Here is a 23,288-nt window from a genome sequence, read left to right on the forward strand (position 1 = left end):
AATGATTTTCTTAAAGGAATGAAAACTTTTGGATAATATAAATAGGGTCGATATTTATTTGGTACCTAGGTATGTGAAATATAGCCTACTATGCATTTAGCATTAAGTTCAGCGAAAGTAGATCAACAAAAACAACTATATTTCCACCCCACAAGGCCACAAGTAATAGCCTATAATTGATAAAGATGAAATTTTAGATAACACAATCAGATGAGCAGTTTTTGAATTATCAATTTTCAGGAAATTTTGCATTAAACTTCATGTCTTTATTCTACAATCTAAATCTATTCGCTGATTTGATGTTCTATTTTTGATTTCACTAGGTACCTATATCCATAGAATACACTTCTAGAATTTTCGACATTTTAAATTTATTTTGTGTTAAATTAAAACAGAAGGCTATTTCATCGATAAAAATATTATGCACCTTTTATTAGTGAATAATTCTAAAAACTTTCTAAACTAATTCAATATAGCTTCGATTCTTATAAAATTAATTTTGTAGAAGAAAAAATCAAAGTTTATAAAATATTTCTGTATGATTCGGGCGATATATCTAAAAACAAAAAAAAGCATTTACTTCGCCTCAAAATAAAGTAGTTATTTACAATTTCTACCGACGGAACAGCTCACTAAAAAAATTCACAGAAACTAATAATAAATATTCTTGCTATTTTCCTCCAAACTATCGATAATAAATAAAATATATCAGTTATTACGGAAGGAGAATTAGTTTTACGAATTAATTACATGTATCTTTACTGAATACTCTACTCTGTACCTACTTAAATATCTGAAGAGTTTCTCTTCAAACTCATCATTCCAATAGTTCTGTGAGATATTCCAACTGATATTTTGTATTTTTGTTTCAGGAATATGAATCCGTCTGAACCAAATATGGTGAGTGTTATTCCTTTACTCCTTTTCGAAAACACTGGTATTTGCACTTTTTCACCGATTTCACTACACATAACTCAGTAAATAAATTGTATCGCACTTTATTGAATAATGGGTTAACTTGTATGTTTTTTTAGACTGACAAGAATTCGGTTTTAAATACATTTTCAGGTGTCATATAGGCATACATTTTGATATTGTTAAAAAGTGTTGAAGGAAACTTCGTTACTTATTCTGCAATACATGTCCTCAAATATTGATGGGTTTAGAAACTTATTGCAATTAGTGAATATTAATTAAGTTTCAGCGAACTGTTCAACGAAAATCTTCTTATCCTTATACTTTGATATATAAGAAAATTAATATCTGTTATTTTGAGATATTCAGCATTTTTTATTTACAACTTCACGTTTACGTTTACTTTCACTTTTCAAATACTCTGCTTCATGATTCCCAAGAAAATTTTGTAGTGAAAATGAACACAAAGTGTTAGATACAGTATCGTTCATTGATGTGGTGAACTGTGGATCTTTAACAAGTTGCCTTATTCGAGAACATTTGAATATATACCAGATTTTAGTTTTTCCATGGAAATCCTAGGGAGTCATCCAAAAAAATTTCCATCTTAATTTCAAGATTTCAGAAATTGCTTCATCAGCCTCAACTAAGTATGCAACGCTTCGTTGATCACATGTTCTTTTCCTTGAATTATGACATATATTGGTAGCCAATTTCTGTCAATCCAGTGTTCATTTTTAGCTGTTCTCCCGAAAGCATTAAAACCAAATATAGTTTGTAGGTATATCCATTGTGCTGTCCAAGGTGAAAATTTATAATTTTTGAATCAATATTCAATATAATCAATTGTCCATTGAAGTTCGTCTTATCTAATATTTTTGAAACAAGTGCAATTTTTCACATTCCTCCTTCATGGTAGTAGAATATAACCGAAAGGGATTGAACCATTTTTGTTACCGTTATATTGTAACAAAACACATTCATAACTACGTTTTGAACTTTAAATCTGAAGGTGCTAATCGTCTGGTGTGTATTATGTTTTTGCTGAGAGTCATTTTATATGTCATTGTAGAATACCAGGTTAGGCTAGGTTAGGTTGGGTTAGGTTTTACTGAGAGTCCTTTCTTTTTGTTGTAGAATATCAGGTTGTTTTCCTTGATTCAGGTATTATTTCAGGTATGTACTTGTCTAATAGATAGTATCATATATAACATCAATTAACTAGGGTCTCAAAAACTATAACTGTTATGGTGGCATAATCAATAACCTGTGTATCTAATCAATCTTCCAATATAGAATGAAACGTGCGGAATAGAGTCTCACAGTTTATTTTCAACTTTCCTTCGATCCCTGACATTTGCCGTTACTCAAACAAATGGACTTATGCAAAGGTTAGACGGAGTAAAGAAGCTAGTAAAAGACTAGGAATAGTTCGGAACTACTAGTGTGATTTACTGATTCTAAAAAGCAGCCAAAGAAGGCATTGATTTTCCAGTTCAACGAGAGTTTCTACTCAAAAAAGGTGGCACCTTTATTGCCCAACTCTGTGGATAGGATGTTCGCTCGAAGGAGCTCCGAATGCTCGAAGTCGAGATGCCGGTGAGCGGCGGGTTAAAGCGAAACAAAAGATCTTCGCCACCATTATTAAACCACACGAGTCAGTTTCTTCGCAATTCGTGACACAAACCCCAAACTTTACCAATTAAGCCCAGAGCACTCTAGACGCCAAACCGATCAGCGTTTCGTCCCCCATTTTCGATAGGACCTTGAGAGCGCCCAGCTGGAGGGACGTCGTCCGGCGTCCCGACGGCTCACCGATCGATGGCCGGAGACAATAACGGCCCCGATTAAGGCCGCTTAATTCCATTTGTGCGCCCGATGCAGCATCCCCCTAACGAGATCAGCTGATCTCGTCGCTGCGCCCGGCACCGTCGCTGTCAAGATGGCTGTGACGACCCCACCCGGCGTCGCCATGGCAACGGGGTCGCCAATCAAGCCGGCGGGGCACCGGTTCGTCCCGCTCCCCCCGCGCTCTTCGGTCGTATGCTGATGATGGAATTCTGTGTCGACGACGGGCTGCGTTCCATCTTCGGGGATTCGGGGGCCCTTGCACATGCGTTAGGGGATGCATCGCTAATCGAAAATCAATAGGGTCCTGGGTGTTCGTTGACACCGCCGTTTTGTCTGTGCGACGAGATTTTCGGCCTTTCTGACCGAATTCTGTCTGGGATTTTTCCGTTTTTGTTGGGAGTGTTGAGACCATAGAATTTTGGATAGGGTCTGGCTGGAAATGTTGAGCCGGCTTTATTAATGCTATTCTATGACGCTTTGCTGTGAATTTATTGTTCTTTAGATGGAGTTTGTTGTCGAAAAAATAAATTTTAACATTTTTATGGGAGGTTGTCTCCTGAACGTTTCGACAAAATCTGTAAATTTTGAATTTCTGACCGGAAAGTAGTTACAAACGATTGAGTTTGAGCCACTGATGTCGGATACGTCCTCTAATTCAATGCTGTCCGTCTGTCCAGTCGTAACAAAATAACTCCCTCTCTAATATGAGATTCCTAGAATCTTAAAATAATTTCGAAACTTGAATGTTGCGGTCGAGATCTTTAATGGGTAAAAACCATCTAGAGATTCTGAATTATAACTTGTTAATTTTCCTTAATTTATCGTATTTTGTGGATGCTCTCCTGAACAATAAAGTCTTTGGGTTTAACTCAATCATATGATTAGTTTACAAGATACAGTTCGAAGTTGGAAAAAGGCATTTCTTCATAGTAACATTTCTCGTAAGAAAACAAGCTTCAATGAGAATATCATCTCGGTCGCTTCGCCAGAACTAGAGAAAATTTGAAAAGTATATCGCAAATAATTTACCCAATATTTCCATAACCATAAAAAACCAACGAAGTTCAAATTTTGAGTGAACCTATATAGAAAAGAACGATGAAAAATCCATCCATTCATGAATTATTGTTAAATTTCTCTCAGTTTATTCAAAAATAAGCACTTATACCTATTATTAAACAATTTCTAAACTTTGCTGAAGGTTGTATTTTTCCATAACTAAATGTCATAATGAATATAAAAAAATAATGCGCAGTGTTGCCAGAATAACCTTTTGAAATTGTATAAATCCTATGGAAAATATTAAAATCTCAAGCGCCGAGCAAAATTTCATGTAGATAGCGATATAACTACAGAAAATTCAAACATAATATCGAAAAAAATTACGAGAGCTTTTGGGCGCTCGGTTATTCATGCGGTAATTGCGCCCTTGGAGACCAAATAAATATTGCTCATTTTTCGTTAGAGGCTGAATCTCGTCTAGAGACATATTCGAAAAACATTCCAGATTATAGATACCTATATTGAAGTTGTTGTTCGGTGAGGATTTTTCGGGTGTGCAAATGAAAAGTAAAATTTCGGAGTTGCATCAGCGTGTAAGCGACCGCAGGTGTCAAATAAATAAGCACCATTTAGTTGGTTTTTTGGAGTGCTGTTTATAGGGTCTTCAAACTGAATCGCTAGGGTCGTAAAAATACCGAAGCGGTCTGGTAAGAAATTGGTTAATACTTTGGCTGTGACCAAGAAATATAAAGCAAGTGTTCCATGATACATTTTTGGGCTGAGCATTTATAAAAAGAAGATATACTGATCACGAAGGAGTTGTAACAAAAGTTTCATTAAATTAAAACGATCAACTAACAAGTGCGGTTTTTTTTTAATATATTTTGTGTCGTTTTCTATTCACCATTTATCTTTCTATATCTAACTATAAAATTTGTACACTCAAATTATGTATTGGATTGGAATTGAATTTCATTGAGAGTGAGAAATTAAATTGTTTTACTGTTTAATTATCATCTAAAATTACACAATATAGCTATATCGAGTAGAAAAAAATAGTATAAATGGCAATAATCTGTGGAACCAAGTATAAAGAAAAACAATATATAAAAAGGAATGATTTGAACGATTCATTGAGTATTCCATAACACAATTTAATTCGAAATATCTAATTATTATATTAGCAAAAGGTGAATTGGTGCCATTGATACCTATTCAAAGTAAATTAATTTCATACTGATGTGATTTCAAGTTTGTGTTGGATTAAATTGTTAATAATTATAATTTCCATGATTTTTAATTTTTTTAGGTTGGATAATAATGGATATTATAGAAAAATCAGAAAAAAATTCAAAGATATTTTGGGATACCTATATTCTAGATAGCGAAAAATTATAGCGAAGTTGGCATTTTACATGAGTTTTCAGTACCTATGAGCCATTTTCCTTTTCCCCTTTTTTGAATTGGTGAAAAATTATGCTCTTGAATAGAACGATTCCTGGTATTGTGTTGGTGAGATTGAAAAGAAAATGCGACAAATTTTATAAAAAAATATTACTTTACTGTTAAAGTCCAAGCTCAACCATATAACGTCCCAAATGTTTTTGGTCTAATGTCAAAACTGCTAATTCCATCGAGATGAAAATTTACAATTCGATGTAGAATGATAAATTCAAGACTCGTTTAGAATTTCATGTTTTTCGCGTGAACAGAAGCATCGGGAATTCAAGGAATTATTGGAAAAAACAATATTCCCGTGAAAAATGATCCGATATTTTGTGTTGATAGAAAACTCTATCAAAATAGGGAAAAATATTATCTGATAATTTCGTAACAATAGATCCGACAGAAATAAGATTTCGCAAGTATAAATATAGAAAAATTATGATGACGTTCATTCTAGATTTTGTCTTGACCCCGTCATCAGAATATAAAAATAGCGAAAATTGGTAATATCAAAAAAAATATATATTTAGAGAGAAGCACTGATGTGAAATCAGTAGCTTTTGAGCGATTGTTCATTTTTGTGCCAATTGAACTCCTGGAGGCCACATATATACCTATGTACAGTTCGGTGGTCTCCATCAATTGATTGCGTTCTCCTTTTTTTTTCATTGAAAACATTGATTTAATTCCGATTCTATCTGGTAGGACTTGATAATAAGGAACTGACATTCCATCACGAGTTTAACAAAAAAAAAGGTGTTTCAGACGTTTCTCAACTATAACGGATAGATCGAAATCTATTGATAAATTGCAATTAGTCGAAATAAGGACACGAAAATTGCACATTCGGGTAAACATTAGCATGCATATTACCGTTAAAAGGGGGAAATCACCTTTAGAGAGAAATATGATTATAGGTGTGGGATCTCCATAATGCCGTTGATATGTAAAAAAAAACTAGAAAGGAGAATTCGGTCGAAACATTCAAGGCTTATCGATTGTCTGGATGCCAGATTTCCGATCAAAAAAAGTTTAATGCGAATGAAATGCAAAAATCTATTGAAAATAGTCTAATAATGTTCAAATGTGCAGAAAATAAGGTAATTGAATGAACGGATGCAGTGTGAATCATTCATCTCTAGCCATTGATCATATAAACTTGTTGGTTATTCATTGATGGACGTGAATTGAATGTGTTCAAAAAGACAACCTTGGGGAACACCTTCAGTTGAATACTAATATTATATTCGTTTCTTGAGAAGAACTGGCAGATTTTCACACCATGATAATATTATTGATGGATTGTTGTTAAAAATACTTTGAATTATAAAAAAACTTCGACACTTTTCACTTCATCTTCGTTTTCACATTTACGCGAACTTCCACTTCGACGAAACTTCCGAAGTGTTAGATCCTTGTTACCGATCAACTTCCCAAGAATTACTAACCCTTCTTACGTGACAAATGATCCATCGACCTGCGATGGGACGAGAAAAAGAAAGTTATGTAACACAAGCCTTTCGACCTACTTTCTTTTTTACGATAGGGTTGTGCATTTGTTACGTAAGAATTGACCACCTGGTGATTAGAAAGTTGGGAATAGTCTTCATAAAATTCCACGGCATTCTTTCGGTGAGAAATGATGAAAAATTTAAACAAAAGTAACACTGTACTTATTGATATAATTTCATAAGAAATGAAACTATTGAAATGGTGACTTTTGTGATACCACTGGATGTTTGACAATTTCGGTCGAGTTACAAAAAATGGTTTCTTCGAATAAAACATGCTCTTTTTTTCCTCGAACGGCATTCATTTTCTTAGAAAAATTGTTATTCTCTATACCGGGATGAATTTTTGAGTTGAATCAGTAACAAATCCCGAAAATGAACGATTGAAAACGTTTGACGTATTCAAATAAAAAAAATTCATTTAGATTCTATATTTACTTTATTCTTTTGAGATATTCTTTTTAATTGACTTAAAGAATTTTTAATCCAAAATACTAATAATAAATAATTTCACCATTTCTAAATGATCAATGACAGTACCTACATGTACTGAAAACAAACAGTTCAGCAGGAAACGTCAGAATTCAATGTGAATGGAACGGATATAGGTACTTTAAGCTCGTTTAGACGGAACATTTGAATGAGATTGGTATAAGTACATGTAAAATTTCGACTCATCACGAAAATATTGGTTATTCATTTTTCAATATTCTCTTTGAATTTTCTATGATTCTTGTGAAATGATCATTTTTAAATTTTGCAGGGAGCTTCAAATTGTTATTTCATACACACAAAATCTCTATTTCATCCGTTTTATGGTCACGGGAATATTGGCCGATATTTTTCTTTATTCCTCTCGAATTTTCTGTGGTTGTAATAAAAAAGTAGGTTATAAAAATAATAGGGTCGCAGTTTTTCAAGTTAACGAAAAAATTATAATTAGGTATAAATTGAATACGCTTATTTACTTTCAAAGCGTTGAAATGAATACTAAAACTAGTCGTTTAATCAACTGAAATGTCGTAAAATCTTAAGTTTATTATAAAACGAATAAAAAAAAGTTTGCATATATCATAAATCTCACAGCCGAATTCCAGAAATGCAGAAATTCGTTCTGTTCCACCCACGAAACTATCAAGTTTCGTCCGTTTCATTCATGAAAAAAATTTGAAACGTATAATCTACGCGCAATAAAGATCGTTTTATGGCTTTTAATGACTATAAAAGTTTTATTTCTTTTTTATCTCTTCCTCACAAATTAATTATTAATTTTCCTCACATAATTGAATAGTTTTTCGCATTTCGAATTTGACAGTGGTCGATTTCGTAATTTTACGATCTGATCTAGTCGGAGATTTCGGATAAGATAGATCTCTTATGACATTTAATATTCAACAGGACAACTGGTAGTTTAAAAGTGAATCTGCTATGAACTTTAGTGGAATTTACCTAAAAATAGATATACTTTCATTTTATGTTTTTTATTTATATTTATATTTTTCTGAGAAATTTATGTTTCTACTGTGAATAAGTTTAGTTTGGTGATCTTCAATTGAGAAAATATTCAATAGGTTAGCACCTCAAAAAAATAGAAAAGAGACTTTTGAATCGAGTGGTATACATGATTTTTGTAATATTTCTATTTTTTCAGTAAAAGTAAAAACAAACTATTCTTTATTATCTTACAGTCTTCAATTGCAAAGTTTGAACTAATAATACTAGTAACAACTAAGTACAGTTATTTGATTTGTTTCAACTGAAATCATCAAATTATTGAGATTATTGACATTGTGCCAAATGTGCGCTCAAAAAGAGATTTTCAGATTAAATTATCCAAGGTGACCGAATGTACACCTAAATAATTAGCCAGTCATTGACTGAATAAAAACTTTTTTCTGTATTCCTAATTGAGCTATGCATACATGTTTTAATTGTTTGTTGAACCACAGACGTGTTGGTTATTACCATAATAAATGTTAATTATTCTCGGTACGACAAAAAATGGGTACCTACTTATTTTCAATTCATTACAATTAGGCATCAGTGGAAAACTGTGTACCTATATAATTAACAATGAATCCTCATTATATATGATGAATATTGAAGACATGGTAAGAAGCAAAAAACACTGAATGCAATTATTAATTAGTTTAAATCATAGATTTGAAAAAGTTGACTGGAAGATTTCTTTTTCTAGAATCCATCAACTCCATGTATACGGTATACCAAGATACCTATTTTAAAAAAATACCGATTTTTGCCCATTTTATAGAAGATTTTCCGCCACTTTCTCAATATTCTGATAAAAATTCTGATTAATTTCGAATATGTAGAAAGTTGACAAAAAAAAAGATTGAAAAAATAAGCAGTTATGATATCCTGTTATCTTAACCAGAGCAGTATCTCACGTCACAGTTAAGATAGTTACGTTATTCCAGTATGGTGACTTGAAATGCAATTTAGATTACGAAGAATCGTAATTCAAACTTTCAGATCATTTCTTAATCTGAAAAAAATATCCTTTCGACTCGTTTTAGGTGATATCAATGCAAAAATGTGTCGAATCAGATCCATCTGGAAATGAAAATAAGAAAGGCTTTGCGAAAATTCAAATTTACCTTTGGAATCTATGACTTGATTCAATGTGGATCGATTAATTAGGAATAGCTTCTCCTTGATTAGGATTTTCGAATGCCAGAGACAACATTATCAGAAGAATGCTGATTTTTGTCGAGGCTGCATACATATGCAGCCGGATGACGATTTGAATTTATTCGATGTATACATAGATATAACGTGACACTTTGTAAAACATTAAAAATTTTGTTGGGAATTGACGAAAAAATTTTTCAATATAGATTTTCAAATCCATTCATCTAAGTGCCTTTTATAGTTGAGGTTGGCGATTATTAATATAGCATAACCGTCTCTATCTTGAGATCTATGATTTAGATTAAACCACATGTTTGCAGATAATCTTCAGCCAACATTTCTTCTTTCTCCAGATTTTCAAACGGATTCTGATGAATAATCTCGTAAATAATTCTTTTTTTAACAATGATCTATAGAAACCTAGTACATTGTGTTCTCTCATCTGGTATCTCGAAAAGAAGAAAAAGACTTCCCAAGAATCGGTGAAATAAGAGAGGTCAGCAGGTTTGCCGGTAAGCCGTAGGTAGAGGAATCTTTGATGAGATGGGAGGAACGATGTATCCGCCATTTTCGGAATGACATCAGGGTTGTATTGGAAACGATTCTCTTGCAAGTTATTTTAACATCATCAAGAAGAAAGGCCATAGCAAATATTTCTGATAATATTTTAAATAGATTCAAAGAATAATTGAAATCTTAGTGCGACATGAATTCATCAGAAGGTACAATTATAACCCTTATAGAAATATGATGAAAGATAATCAAAATGAAAAACGACAGTAATTATATTTTCACTATAAAATTCCATAAATTACAATTATTTCGTAACACCAAAGGAATTTCTGGACAAAATTGCTGCATATCTGAAAATAATTATAATATGAGAACAAATTCATATACATATCAGGAAAATTGATAAAAAACAACAAAGATCCCACAACAAAAGATGATAAATCGACAGGAAGAACTTCTCAGATGAAAATTGAATTATTAAAAATAGTTTCCTTAACAGCAAGAATGATTCCACATAGTCCAATCACTTTTTAGAATTAGGATATACCTACGTTTACCATAATTTTGAAAATCTACGTACTGAACATAAAGAGTAATGGCTTAACATTCCCAGGAGCTCTAGAAATAAATAGGCATGAGATTGCAATATTTTTGAACACAGAGTGTAACTCGCTGCTCTCAAATATTTTGCTGGAATTCCAAGGATTTATTTCTGATTACATGTATGTTCCTGCCCTTACAGTTTTTTTTAGAGCTATAGAACTTTAAATTGCAATAAAACAACGATGGATTATTCGATTGACATGAATTTCATTTATCCGCAAGATAATCTTGTGGCATTACATTTTAAATATGATTTCTGGCATATGATCGCCACGGCTGGCTCGGATGTAGTCCAATCTGGACGTCCAATTTTCGATCGACCAACATTTGTGTCCGTATATCGGCAATAACACGGCGAATGTTGTCTTCCAAATGGTCAAGGGTTTGTGGCTTATCCGCATAGACCAATGACTTTACATAGCCCCACAGAAAGTAGTATATTGGTGTTAAATCACAAGATCTTGGAGGCCAGTTCACAGTTCCAAAACGTGAAATTAGGCGGTCACCAAACGTGTCTTTCAATAAATCGATTGTGGCACGAGCTGTGTGACATATTGCGCCGTCTTGTTGGAACCACAGCTCCTGGACATCATGGTTGTTCAATTCAGGAATGAAAAAGTTAGTAATCATGGCTCTATACCGATCACCATTGACTGTAACGTTCTGGCCATCATCGTTTTTGAAGAAGTACGGACCAATGATTCCACCAGCCCATAAAGCGCACCAAACAGTCAGTTTTTCTGAATGTAACGGTGTTTCGACATATACTTGAGTATTAGCTTATCTCCAAATGCGGCAGTTTTGTTTGTGGACGTAGCCATTCAACCAGAAGTGCGCTTCGATTTTGTCGACAATAAAATGGACGTAGTGCGCGATACGTATTCCGCACAAAACCATTATTTTCGAAATGAAATTGCACTATTTGCAAGCGTTGTTCAGGAGTGAGTCTATTCATGATGAATTGCCAAACCAAACTGAGAATAAATCATTGACAGCTGTTAAATCGGTCGCCATCTTGAACAGTAATGTCAACTTAAAGCTATATAGGTACCTTGAAAACAAATACCCGTTACTAATTCTTGAAATTTCAGTTAAAAATTTAAAATCTGAAGAAGCTTTACTGGGTAGCGAATAAATTGTAATTCATATATAAAAAATATAAAAGTGGAAATATATAATAACTTTCATTTCATGTTCGATTCAAAATCAATTTTCAAACGATTGCGGCTCAAACCATTATTTATTATTTCATAAATTATACCTGGATATGAATTGCATAAGTTAAGACCTTTCAACTTAAAAAAATCCTTGTAAGTAACTTTGACTCGAAAACCTAGTAGGATTCCAAATTTTCGCAGGTGTGTTATCGCCAATTAATGTCAACATTTCGAAATTTGAAAGTTGTTCTGTGGCTTGGCACGACACTGATGATATCGTGATATTTTGTTGACGAATGCGGGACCTCTGTATTCAGATCGAAAATAACAGTAATGGTTGTGTGTATTAACAAGAATGACCTCATATCGAATGAGAGATGTGACACTGATTTCATGGTTGAACAGATGTCTAGATTGGTTTCAACTCATCTTGTCGACTTCGTTAGTTGAGAATGTTTGGTCCTTTCTTCGTCGTTCAGTTATATCTTTTATCGAGCATGAAATAATGTTGCTTGCTTTCTTCTTACTTGTTTTCTTCTTTCATAGGATTTGATTGATTTAATTGAAGAAATGATCTTTATTCTCTCTGATTTACTATCATTCTTTTATTCTCTTGATTGAATGATTATTAGGTTCATTTTGATTGTCCTTCATTTTCAGAAATGTTTAGGTATTCTCTTATTATTTCCTGGTATCTTTCTTTCTTTCATCATCCTCTTTTTTATTTATATGTATAACACTATTCAAAATGTGGAATTAAATTCAATTTCGAATGATTTTCATTGTTCTGTACCTAATTGCAGATCTCTTGTTCATCTTTAGAGAAATGAATGAATTGTGAATATTTGGCAACAGTAGTGCCATCTAGTTTCATAAATTGAAACATTCCAATATTTCCCTGAGAATATTTGAACTATTCATAAAATAGAATTTATTTCTATATTTACCTATGAAATTTATTATTTCAGTTTTATACCTTTCATGTTGTTACATCTGAATGGATCTGATTACCTTTTGATTTGATTTAATTACTCATATTTTTTTCGTTTCTGTTGCTCATTAGGTAGGTATCGCGTTTTTTTCAAATTTCAATTTTTAATTATATAATTCTTTTTATTGTTACTTCTTTGATTATTCTCGTGACAATAATGAATCTTTTTCGAATTGGTTTATGCATATTTGATCATAGTACCTAACAATTCTAGTTTTGACTGTATTAAGTTAATTTTTTTAAATATTTCGTTCATCCAACTGAATTTCTCACGTAGCATTCAGCTGTTCAATTTATTATAGGAACGCCTAAAATAACTTGTTGAAACTTCCCTGCCCTCCTTAAATTTTCCAATTTTCATTATGGTGGATGCGCGCTTATCTTCTGCTCTTCAATCTCAAATCATCCATTCGACAATTTCGAATGAAGAACATTGTAACTTTCACCCATACTGTTATTGTTGCTATACTGAATTCTGTCTTTCAGTTCCCAAATATGATCCATGAATTTTTAGAGCTAAAATCAAGAATCAATTAATAAAAAAAAATATTTTCCGAATAACTACTCATCAATATCTTGAGATTTTAATAAAATACAGATAATCATCACAATATCAGAATATTCTTCAGTACTTCTAACGGTTTCGGTATGAAAAAATTTCAAATAAAGTTTGAATGTGTTAAAATAATAATTTTGTGGAAATTTATAAGTTGTTTTTTTTATAATTTCATCGAAAATGATGCTCAGTTCTCATTTCTGTTTCCAATATTCTAAGATCATGATTATCGATGCCTATCGTAAATTGAAAAATTGTATCACCTCAACACAATATAATACTCTAAATACCAATCAATATTTTTCCACTTTCAATATCCAATTCCTCCTTCACCCAAGTATTTTAAAATATAATTCTGGTTAAGCATCTGTAATTATTCCTCTGTCAACTCAAATCTATGAGATCACCACGCCAGCAAAATAACATAAACTCACCTCGACTTTTAAAATTTTTTCTTGATAAGGTAAACCGAATCTTCCTACTGACCTTAAAAGGTCTTGACAGTCACACAGCATGTCTGAAGCAAGTGTGATCTGTGGTGAAGGAGTTACAGCTACAACATTGGTCGGAGGGTCGTAAAAATTTAATGTGTCCTGAAAAGATACTCCAACTTTCGATGGTATATAACGCTTTATAAAAATAATTCTACGTGTCAACGGTTTTCGAACTTCTGATTCGAGAAATTGTTGGAAAATTTAGAAATTTCAGTAAATAATGAAACATTTTCAGACAACAATTATGAATCTTCATAATAAATAAATCGGATTTCAGGAACAAAAATTTCATATGACAATTATAAATATTTTCACTCAACATATTTCAAGTTTGAAGGTCAATTTTTTTTCAAATATATTATTTATATGTAGTTTTCAATTTTTTTTATCTCTCGGTATTAGGAAACCTCAAATCATTCGAAATTAAACAAGTTAGTTATATCGCTATGATATTTTTCTATGAAATAGTTTCGGAATTGACTGATTATACAAATCAGGAATTTTTTCATAGTAACTAATTCAAACTTTACACTCAATAATAAATAATAATAATAACAGTACTTTATTGCATATGCAACTGGCCATCGACCAAGGGTCCTTCAGCCTAAACTCAATAATATTTATTCGAACTATTCAAAGGTTCTTTGCAATACAAAAGTATAAAAAAAAAGTTTAATTTTTACTTTTTAGTCAATCAGAAATGTTACTAGGAACTCAAATTGAAGTCCTGTTAAGGCGTCTCATATCTATTGAAATATTTTCTTCATATTTAAAATTATAGTATATATCATGGTTATGAACATCAGCACATATGAAGAGTTTTTCGAATAATAAAGTTCAGGAAAAATTCGATGTAACATCATGTGATAATATCTATTTATTTTGAGGTGAATAATTGGGAATATTTTATTTTTATATCTTTCGGTGATTCCTTGTAATTCAATTTTATTTTCGTTTGAATCATTCTTCAGGTGATTTTGTAAATGAATTTAATATCTCAATATATATTGTTTCGATTCAAACTCATCTATTCCAATTCTAAAATTTAATTTGACTACAATCCAACATTTGACTCATTGAAGTCCTCAGGTTGTAATATCTACTTTAAACATTAACTGCATTATTATTGTTGTTTTATTTTCCAAACGAATCATGCTCTTATTTTGAAAAACCACTTCTATATATCACTTTGAATCTATTCAGAAAGTCTTAAAAATTAATATAAAATCAAATAGAGAAAATTAGTTCAAAGATTTATTTCTACAATATCACAAGTTGAAACTATTTCTAAAATAATTGAATAAAAAAGTGAAACATTATAAATCTCAGAAGTAAATTACACAAAAACACAGATGAACTAATTTAATAATGAGTTGAACAAAAATAACAAAGTGATTGAAGCATTATTATGTATGTTTACTTTTCCGAAAGTATGATATGATTTTGAATATATTCACAAGTTTCGACTATCAATATGAACTCGAACAGAGAAAATTAATTAAAATATTTATTCCTACTATAACACAAGTTTGAAATAGTTTTAAACTGGACAAAATTCAAAGTATCAGAAATCTTAAAAATAGTATACACTAATACACATATTAATAAACCTTATATTACAGATGAATGAAAATAACATTTAGCACAAGTTAATTGTAGATATGCACATATTATATATTATTGAAGGGATATTTGTGAGGTTAACAATTCAAACTAACAGCACAACATCATCATGAATGAACATAAATGTATCACTAACAGCACAAAAGGTATGGATTCTAACAATACAATCAAACAGAAAATCAAATACAATACCAAAACGATTAAAACAAATCACATTCCAGCTTAGATCCAACGACGACTCGAACAGTTGAAATGTGGCCTCCTGTTACGTATACTGAAGGTATACCGGACATCTAACACTCAGGATACATTCAGTATACGTACAGGGGGTTCCGTACCAGCAACAGCTATCACCACAAGGACGAATCCAACACACCAAACCTGCAACCAAAGAGGAGAGAAAGAGAATTAATAGAAACACGTACAACGAACTGGCACCCGGGACCGATGCCTGGTCTCTGAGGACGCATCAGGAGGAGCGAAACGTCGAAGATGGGACCCTCGCACAAGGGGCCGGAAATTTATGGGTTGTAGCCAATGGCAATAGATTTTAAGGGGTGCTAAAGCCCGGGGGAGTCGCGAAGGCAGCTGTAAACGTCACAGTAAATCACAATCGGTTAAAGGGGGGTTGTTTTTTATTTTAGGGGGAGCTTTTGTTAGAGGAAGTCGAGGATTGGGAATTGTTCAAAGATGGGTCGGACTCAGGTAAACAAACATGCTAAAAGTTGACGGTACAAAGTGGAAAGAAGGTTACCTTTACTGTTCGGTGTGAAGTTGGCATCAGGCTCGGGGTTGTAGCTGGAGGTGGGAGACGTCTGGCACGACGGGCGTCCGGCACAGCTCTGGCGTTCGGAGCGCGCCGCGGCGCTCTCTGGAGTAGGCGAAGCGGTCGACGCCGACGCAATAGAGGGGGCGGCGAAGAGGTGGGCCGGATTTGAGCCCCCTTTTATGTGCCATCTCGCACAGACTGCGACTCGCTGGGTGTGGTCGTTCCGTGCGTCCGGCGTTCCCGGGGGGTGGGGGGTTGGTTTCCTGCGGGGTTGGTGATTGTTTTAATTGTCGTGAATTACGGGATGGATCGGGAAAGAATTTTTTTTTATTGTGATCGCCTGGAATTATGAATAAAAATTAAATTATCGATTATTGAAGATTGTTATAGCTTTGAAAATTGAGATAAATTCTGAGGGTGATATATTATTTCATCAAATTTTTCCGTATCATTTTCCACTAACATATCAAATATTTCAATTCTGGATGTGGCAAAGTTTCTCAGTTTTTGAAAAATATATTTATTTATTTCTACGTTTTTTAGATATTTAATGTATGATAATTAAATATGAATATTATATACGACATTATTTTTTTTTATTCCATCAATTCATCACTTTCAATTTAATTCTACAATATCTGAGGTTGACTTTATGTTATTCAATGATATTATTCAATTTTTTGCAGCTGTTGTTTTAGTCCAAATATTCGTTCAGGAAAAATTGAAGAATAAAATGTTTTTTATTCGATGGTGATTTTTTTGGTTGTTGTGAATGATGGGTTGAATCGAAAATTTCTTGATTAGTTTCGATGGGATATTTTTGTTCAATGTCTGAAATTATAACCTTGAAAATGTATTGAGAAAAATTCTGACGACGATATAATTTCATATAATTTTTTGTATCATTTTCAATTTATTTTTATATTCGATATAATACTTATCATTTTTATATATTCAATAATGTTAGATCATTAAACCTGCCAATTCTCCGCCTTGAATTTCATTACGTTTCATTTTTTCACTCAGTTAGATGATCGTTTTCAATTTGAAAAAAATTTACTCTCGCTGTTTTTCAATTATGAATTAAAGTGAACATAGTCTCCAATATCTGAAGTTGGGCCCATATTCTCAATGATTTTATTTTCCTAATTTTATTCAGCTGTTCATCAATTCGGAACATTTGTTCTAGAACAATTTCGATGAATAAAACATTTTTTGTCCCGAACAAGAGTTTTTGATGTTTTTGTTCTGTTTTTCATTTGCATTACACATGACTATAGGAATGAAAAAAATTGAGGACAAATATATTTTGGTGTTCATAGAATATTTGAAAGATAAATACGATTTTTCTGGGAATAAGAATTGAATGTCAAAACATAAGTCACTGCGGATTTCAGAAAATCGTTAGATGAAAATTGAAACCATAAAAATTTTCAATTCCGTTTTCTAAGGTAAGTATGAAAAAAATTTACTACATCTATATTTCATAGGAAATCTCAAAAATTCTGAACAAATAACAGAAATAAAATATTAAATAATAATACACTCAAACAAAAATGTACGAAAATTCAATGAAATGTGAATCGTCTTGATGAATTCAGACATCATTTTTCAACCGTGAACAGAATCTTTAATTCAATGAAAAGTAGTTCAAAATATTGATTCATTTTTTTTTATTGTATCAAGGAACAAATTTCAATGTTCAGTTCATTATTCGATCGGTTGCACTCAACTCTCAAGGTCCACAAATTTTGGAAAATTACTGATAATAAACGATTTATGATGTCAATTTTTGGACTCAGTCATAAACAATAATTGCCAGTATAAAAAAAAACTTTTTGATAAATAACCGCATAGAGAAGTCAAAATAGGAAAAATTTCAATAAGGTCTGCGAATGAAATTAACTTCATCTTATTCATTCTTTTTTGAATTATCGAGTAATTCTGCTTTCATTTTCTTTAACTGTCCAAAAATTAAAAAGCGAAAAGGAAAGTGTATCTATAATCTCTTTCTCACGTGATGTTGAAAAATTATATGATATCTACACCCAACAAGGGCATGATAACGAGAATAACAAACGCCTCATTAATATCAAAATCACATATGGGGTTGTATATCCATCCCCTAAACAAATGTATGTGGCATATCCATCTGTTATAAATAGTGCATCCGCATCTGTTCAAGATATCTAGCACGCATGTTTACAAAAAAACGCTTCAAAACAAAATCCCTTTCCAAATAAGGAAAATCATTCGATTAAACACATATTGACCAACTTTTTTCAAATCTACTGGGTAAAAAACGCGTAGAGAAAAAGTAAGTTTTAATATTATTCCTGTATGAATCGGATATAAGAAGAATTTATTGTTATCTACATTGGGCATCTAAAATTTGGAATAAATTAAAAAAAGAATTACTGCTGGATTTTAGATAGAATTCTATGGGGATAAACTTCAAATTCCTTAGAAATTTAATCATTCACCAATTAAAAAGAAAATTTAGATATTTCAACGAAAATTTTGGTATTGTCTTATAATTTGGTTATAGACAATTAAAGTCCAAGAATAAATGAGTGAGTATTCGTGAAAAAAACCTTAAAAAACGTAATGAGACTTAAAATTAGTTTAAACTTTCCCAAGTACGATAAATCATCAATAAACCCACTTAAGAAAAAAATCAGAAACGAAACTAAAGGTGGGGACACACACTAAATACAACAAATTTTTTTTTTTACCGTGACATCATCCTCTTACGGTTGCTGCAAACGACTCCTCGGACCGTTCCATCCATTCTCCCGTCCTCAAATACCTCCATTTCCCGTCCATTTAACGTCGAACATCCTCCAAACGGTCCTAGGCCATCTCTCCACACCGTTTCCGTCGGAACCTCACAACAACCGGCCAACTTACGTAGATCCATCTCTGTGGTTTCGTTAGATCGGCCGGCCGGTCACGCAACCGGCGTCAAACTACTGGGTGACATGTCACCAAATCACGGGCCGTCAGCTGTCAGCCGTCCTTGGTCCGGGCCCCGACCCACTGTCGCATCTGAAAGCAGGGCCAACTGTGTAATAAATTTTAACGTACGATAAAATGCGTGACGTATGCCCCCAGAGTTGTCTCTCTGTGTGTGAGTGTGTATGGGAGCCGGGACTTTATCCTCGTTTTGTGTGCGAAATAACGACGACGCCCTTGTCGCGTAGGGATGGCGATGGGCGAGCAGTGGCGCACGCGGTTGGTTTCGCCTTTTAAATGAAATATAACAAAATCGTTTTCACAGATATTTAAATGTTTACGACAATTGTTTCTCCAATACAGTGGCTTCTTAAGATTTCATTTCAACTATTAAAAAACCTAGTTTCTAGACCAATTTATAGAAGAAAAAAAATTTGAACGTTTACCGAAAAGAAAATTTAAAATAACTAAAACTGATTAATAAATTGAACAACTAAATTAGCATAAAGACAAACGTACGTTTCGGAATTTTTCTATTTACTGAAACAATTTTTCCTCATCAGTGCCTTATAGTTCAACAAAATTATTGAATTTACCAACTCACCATTTGTTTATCTACTTCACGAAAATTGCAATTGAGGAACTTCAAACTAATTGAACGTAACTGTTTCTCTAGTAAGGATTTACAGAGAAAGCATTCACTTCAGGTTGTCATAGATTTATTTTTTGTTATTCTTATGAACTACATATACAAATCGACATTTACAATTGAATTAACAATTTTAGATATTTTGAATGTATCTTTTTGTTTATCAATTTGTTAACCGTTTACTTCATTTGTACAGTTTTAGTTATTTTGAATTTTCTTTTTTTTGTTATTATTCTGTCATTTTTAGAATTGAAATTGTATTCAAAGACAAAAATAACCTAAATATATCATGAAAATATATTATTGTGAAGGAATAGATACAAAGTTGTCAATTTTTTTATATTTATATAGAACCATTATAATAAAGAAAATTAATCCGGTGTCTCTAAGTTGACTGCAATCATTGCCCATGGTTTGGCTCCCATTGGACAAACAGGGAGATCTTTCAAGAAGAGCATCCATGAACACCAAAGTCGTTATACATCTAAAATAGAGTTTTTTCAACATAGGAGAATCATTAAGAAGACTGGGGCCATGCCATACCCTTAATAATAAATTCGAAATTCGCCACATGAACTATAGGCCTACAAGACTCAGACTATTCTTTTGAATGAAACAACAGGATGTAAACTCATCCCAATTATTGAATATCTTCAGATAGTTTGGAGATCCCCGGCCGGCTATAAGCTATGTCTTGTATCAGTGGAAATGTAACCTTAAGAAGCTACAGTTTTTGCAGAACAGTTGTCGTAAACATTAAAATATATATGTGGATTTTTTTTTTTATTTTATTCAATTAGTATTTGATTCAGTCGATTCTTTTTGAATCGTCGATGTAACTACAATGATAAATAGATTAACGAATGACATTTTCTACATTCTATTAATAGCAAGTAATTTACACGCGACCAAAGACTGTTATCTCTTATTAGTTCTGTATTCCAAATTGAAATTGGAATTGGAACGTTATTTCTCATTTAAATTTGCAGTGTCAGTTTCAGTAACGATTTTTACAATGGATAAATTTACTCTATCTTATCTTAAAAAGTCTATTCTCGTTTTTATGACTTTGATAAGGTGCATCGTTTTTTTCTCTGATAAATTCACTTGAATACAGCTTTTTGACAACTTATGTAATAACAGTCGCCCCTTTTATTATTACACTGTGTATCTCAAAATATTGGTAATAGCAGAGCCAAGACTGTTTAATATTGTATCTAATAATGTACTCGAAATAAGAGTGATGACAAAAAATGGAAAATCTCACTGACGATTTTTTGAATTTTGGTCGATTATAAACTAAATGAATTCAATTTTGAATAATTTTTTACTCTACCCGTATCTAACAATAATTTTTAGAAAAGCAATATTTGTCGTGCAAAAGTGTTTCATTCGAGATGTTTTCCCTCGAGAAATATTACTTTGAAGAAATGCCATTTCCCAACTTCGACACCCTGTATCTCGAAAACTAGTCATATGATTGAATTGGACCCAGAAACTTTCTTGTTCGGGAGATCACATTCTAAAACATACGAAAAATTCAAAAAAATTAACCGGTGGCAATTTGCCATTAGGCTGCTGCATGTTACTTTGCAATTGAAATATTGACGAATGAATTTCTTGAATTAATCCAGCTAAAAAGCACTCTATCTTTTTTGAGATTGGATAAGCTTTAGTGTTCCTATTCGACCTAAATTTATTTTCAACGAATCAACTCGCTTCGAAAACGCTTAGATATTGTTGAATTGTTTCATTAAAATCATTGCTATTTGTGAATACTTTATAAAGAATTCATATATTAGACAAGTTTGAAAAGAACGCCTCCGTACTTGGTATACGTATTTTTGTTTTATGAACAGAAAATTCACTTTCAAATTTGTCTAAAATACGACGAATAGTGGGTTGATTAACAGAATAAAGTTGTTCATGAATTATTAAATTTCTTCCACAATTCACAAAGGAGCAATGATTTTGATAAAACAATATCTGAATGTTGTTGATGAGTATCTTTTCATGATCAAATGGCATAACTTAATTAATATAAATGGCATAAAATAATACACAATGTTGCCATAATAACCATTTTAAATTGTATCATTCCTCATGGAAAACCCTTCAGTATTCTATGTGGCCCCTGAAGTATCTCAGAAAAGCTTAAACCATGGAGTGATTCAGGCGGAAAATGGTTAAATTCACGTTTACAGGGTGCCAAGAAAGATGCTGACATTTTGACTTAGTTATTTTAAATTTGAACAAAGGATTTGTTCACAAAATTTCGAACAAAGAACTATCCAATAGTGATCCACCCAACTTGATAATAAATAATTATCCAATGTGATATTGGATCGATGAAAACATAAAAATATTTCAAACGAAATCTACATTCAATCTTCAGTTTCCGAACAGGTTTCGAGTCCATTCTTCCACACTAAAACCAAACATCGCATACCTAAAATCAGCATAAATTCCCGATCGTATCGTGCTCTTCGGCCGATCGCCACCTACGCCCCTGCGCGCCTCTATACCATCCGCCGCCCCCTACCGAACTCTCCCGTATTAAAACATATGACGCAAAAACAACTCACTAAACTATACGCTTTATGGAACATGCCAGACAATGCGGTATCTTATTATCGCCTTATTTTAATATTGTTTGGGTGTCTTTTTTTTTTCTCTCCTTTTTATCTGGCCTCTTCGTTAGCGACGGGGTCGCGTTCCGCCTGGTAAAGGTATATACGTTGCTGATTAACTTTTTTTTCGCCTCTTTTCTATCCCGTTCGTCCAATATGCGGAATGGTCCTCCCATTGTGGATCAGAACATCGGGTCCGGTCGTTTCGAAGATATGGCGGCGATATCCCACGGTTGCGTCTGTATTTTTGCCATTCTACGGGGTTTTCTGTTTTATTGCTTTATGGTTCTGGCGGATTTCGCGTAGCGTGTAGAAAAATTGGTACGGTAAGCGAATGTGTCCAGTTGATCGATTCCGAAAAATTGGGACGGTAAGCGAATGTCCAGTTGATGGATTCCGCTTTTCGAAGGCACGTTCTTCGAATTGATCTTTTCGTTGAAATGTCGTAAACGATAAGGTTCGACTCACTGATGACGAATCCTTGGTCAAATTTAAGAGTGTCCGTCTGACCGACCGTAAACACGATAACTACTGGACATGAAGAGCTAGAAGCTTGCAGATTAGTATGGGCATTCGAAATTTAGTTTTCCTGTCTATTTTCGGAACTACATAGCCAATAGAGATGAAAATTTGCATATAGATGTAAAATAGCAGTTTAAAATTTCATTTTAATGGCTTGAACAAAATCATAAAAAATTTATTGAGTATACACAACGAGAAAATTAGGGAAACGGACAAAATTCAACGAAGCTTGTAGATAATTTTCCCTTGAAACCTTCAGCCGATTTTAGCTAATATTTTTTTAATTTTAGTTCGATTCTTCGGGAAAATACCTATTCAAATGCCGTCATCAGTAATTTCGTTTATTGTTATATACAGGGGTTAACAAAAAAAAATGAAAAGTATGCTTCGGAACACCCTTTGCAGTGAATCGTTGACAGGCGAGTATGTTTACGAACACTCATATTTTC

At 32.8% G+C, this 23,288-nt stretch overlaps 1 protein-coding gene across 2 annotated transcripts; it reads right to left on the reverse strand.

The window, feature by feature from the left end:
- Positions 1-15,057: 15,057 nt before the first annotated feature.
- Positions 15,058-19,311, reverse strand: LOC123681548. Of its 2 annotated transcripts, none has more exons than XR_006747694.1 (3): positions 18,819-19,310; positions 16,069-16,423; positions 15,058-15,695 (listed from the first exon to the last, which is right to left on the reverse strand). XR_006747694.1 is itself a non-coding variant. In XM_045619780.1 (3 exons), the coding sequence occupies exons 1-3, from the start codon at positions 19,001-19,003 to the stop codon at positions 15,580-15,582; spliced, it is 579 nt and encodes a 192-aa protein (XP_045475736.1). In that variant the 5' UTR covers positions 19,004-19,311; the 3' UTR covers positions 15,061-15,579. The 2 variants fall into 2 exon arrangements, 1 of the variants encoding a protein (XP_045475736.1); XM_045619780.1 differs by having other exon boundaries at positions 15,061-15,695; positions 16,069-16,346; positions 18,819-19,311.
- Positions 19,312-23,288: the final 3,977 nt, after the last annotated feature.

Source organism: Harmonia axyridis, chromosome 1, assembly GCF_914767665.1.
Source record: "Harmonia axyridis chromosome 1, icHarAxyr1.1, whole genome shotgun sequence".
NCBI lineage: Eukaryota > Metazoa > Arthropoda > Insecta > Coleoptera > Coccinellidae > Harmonia > Harmonia axyridis.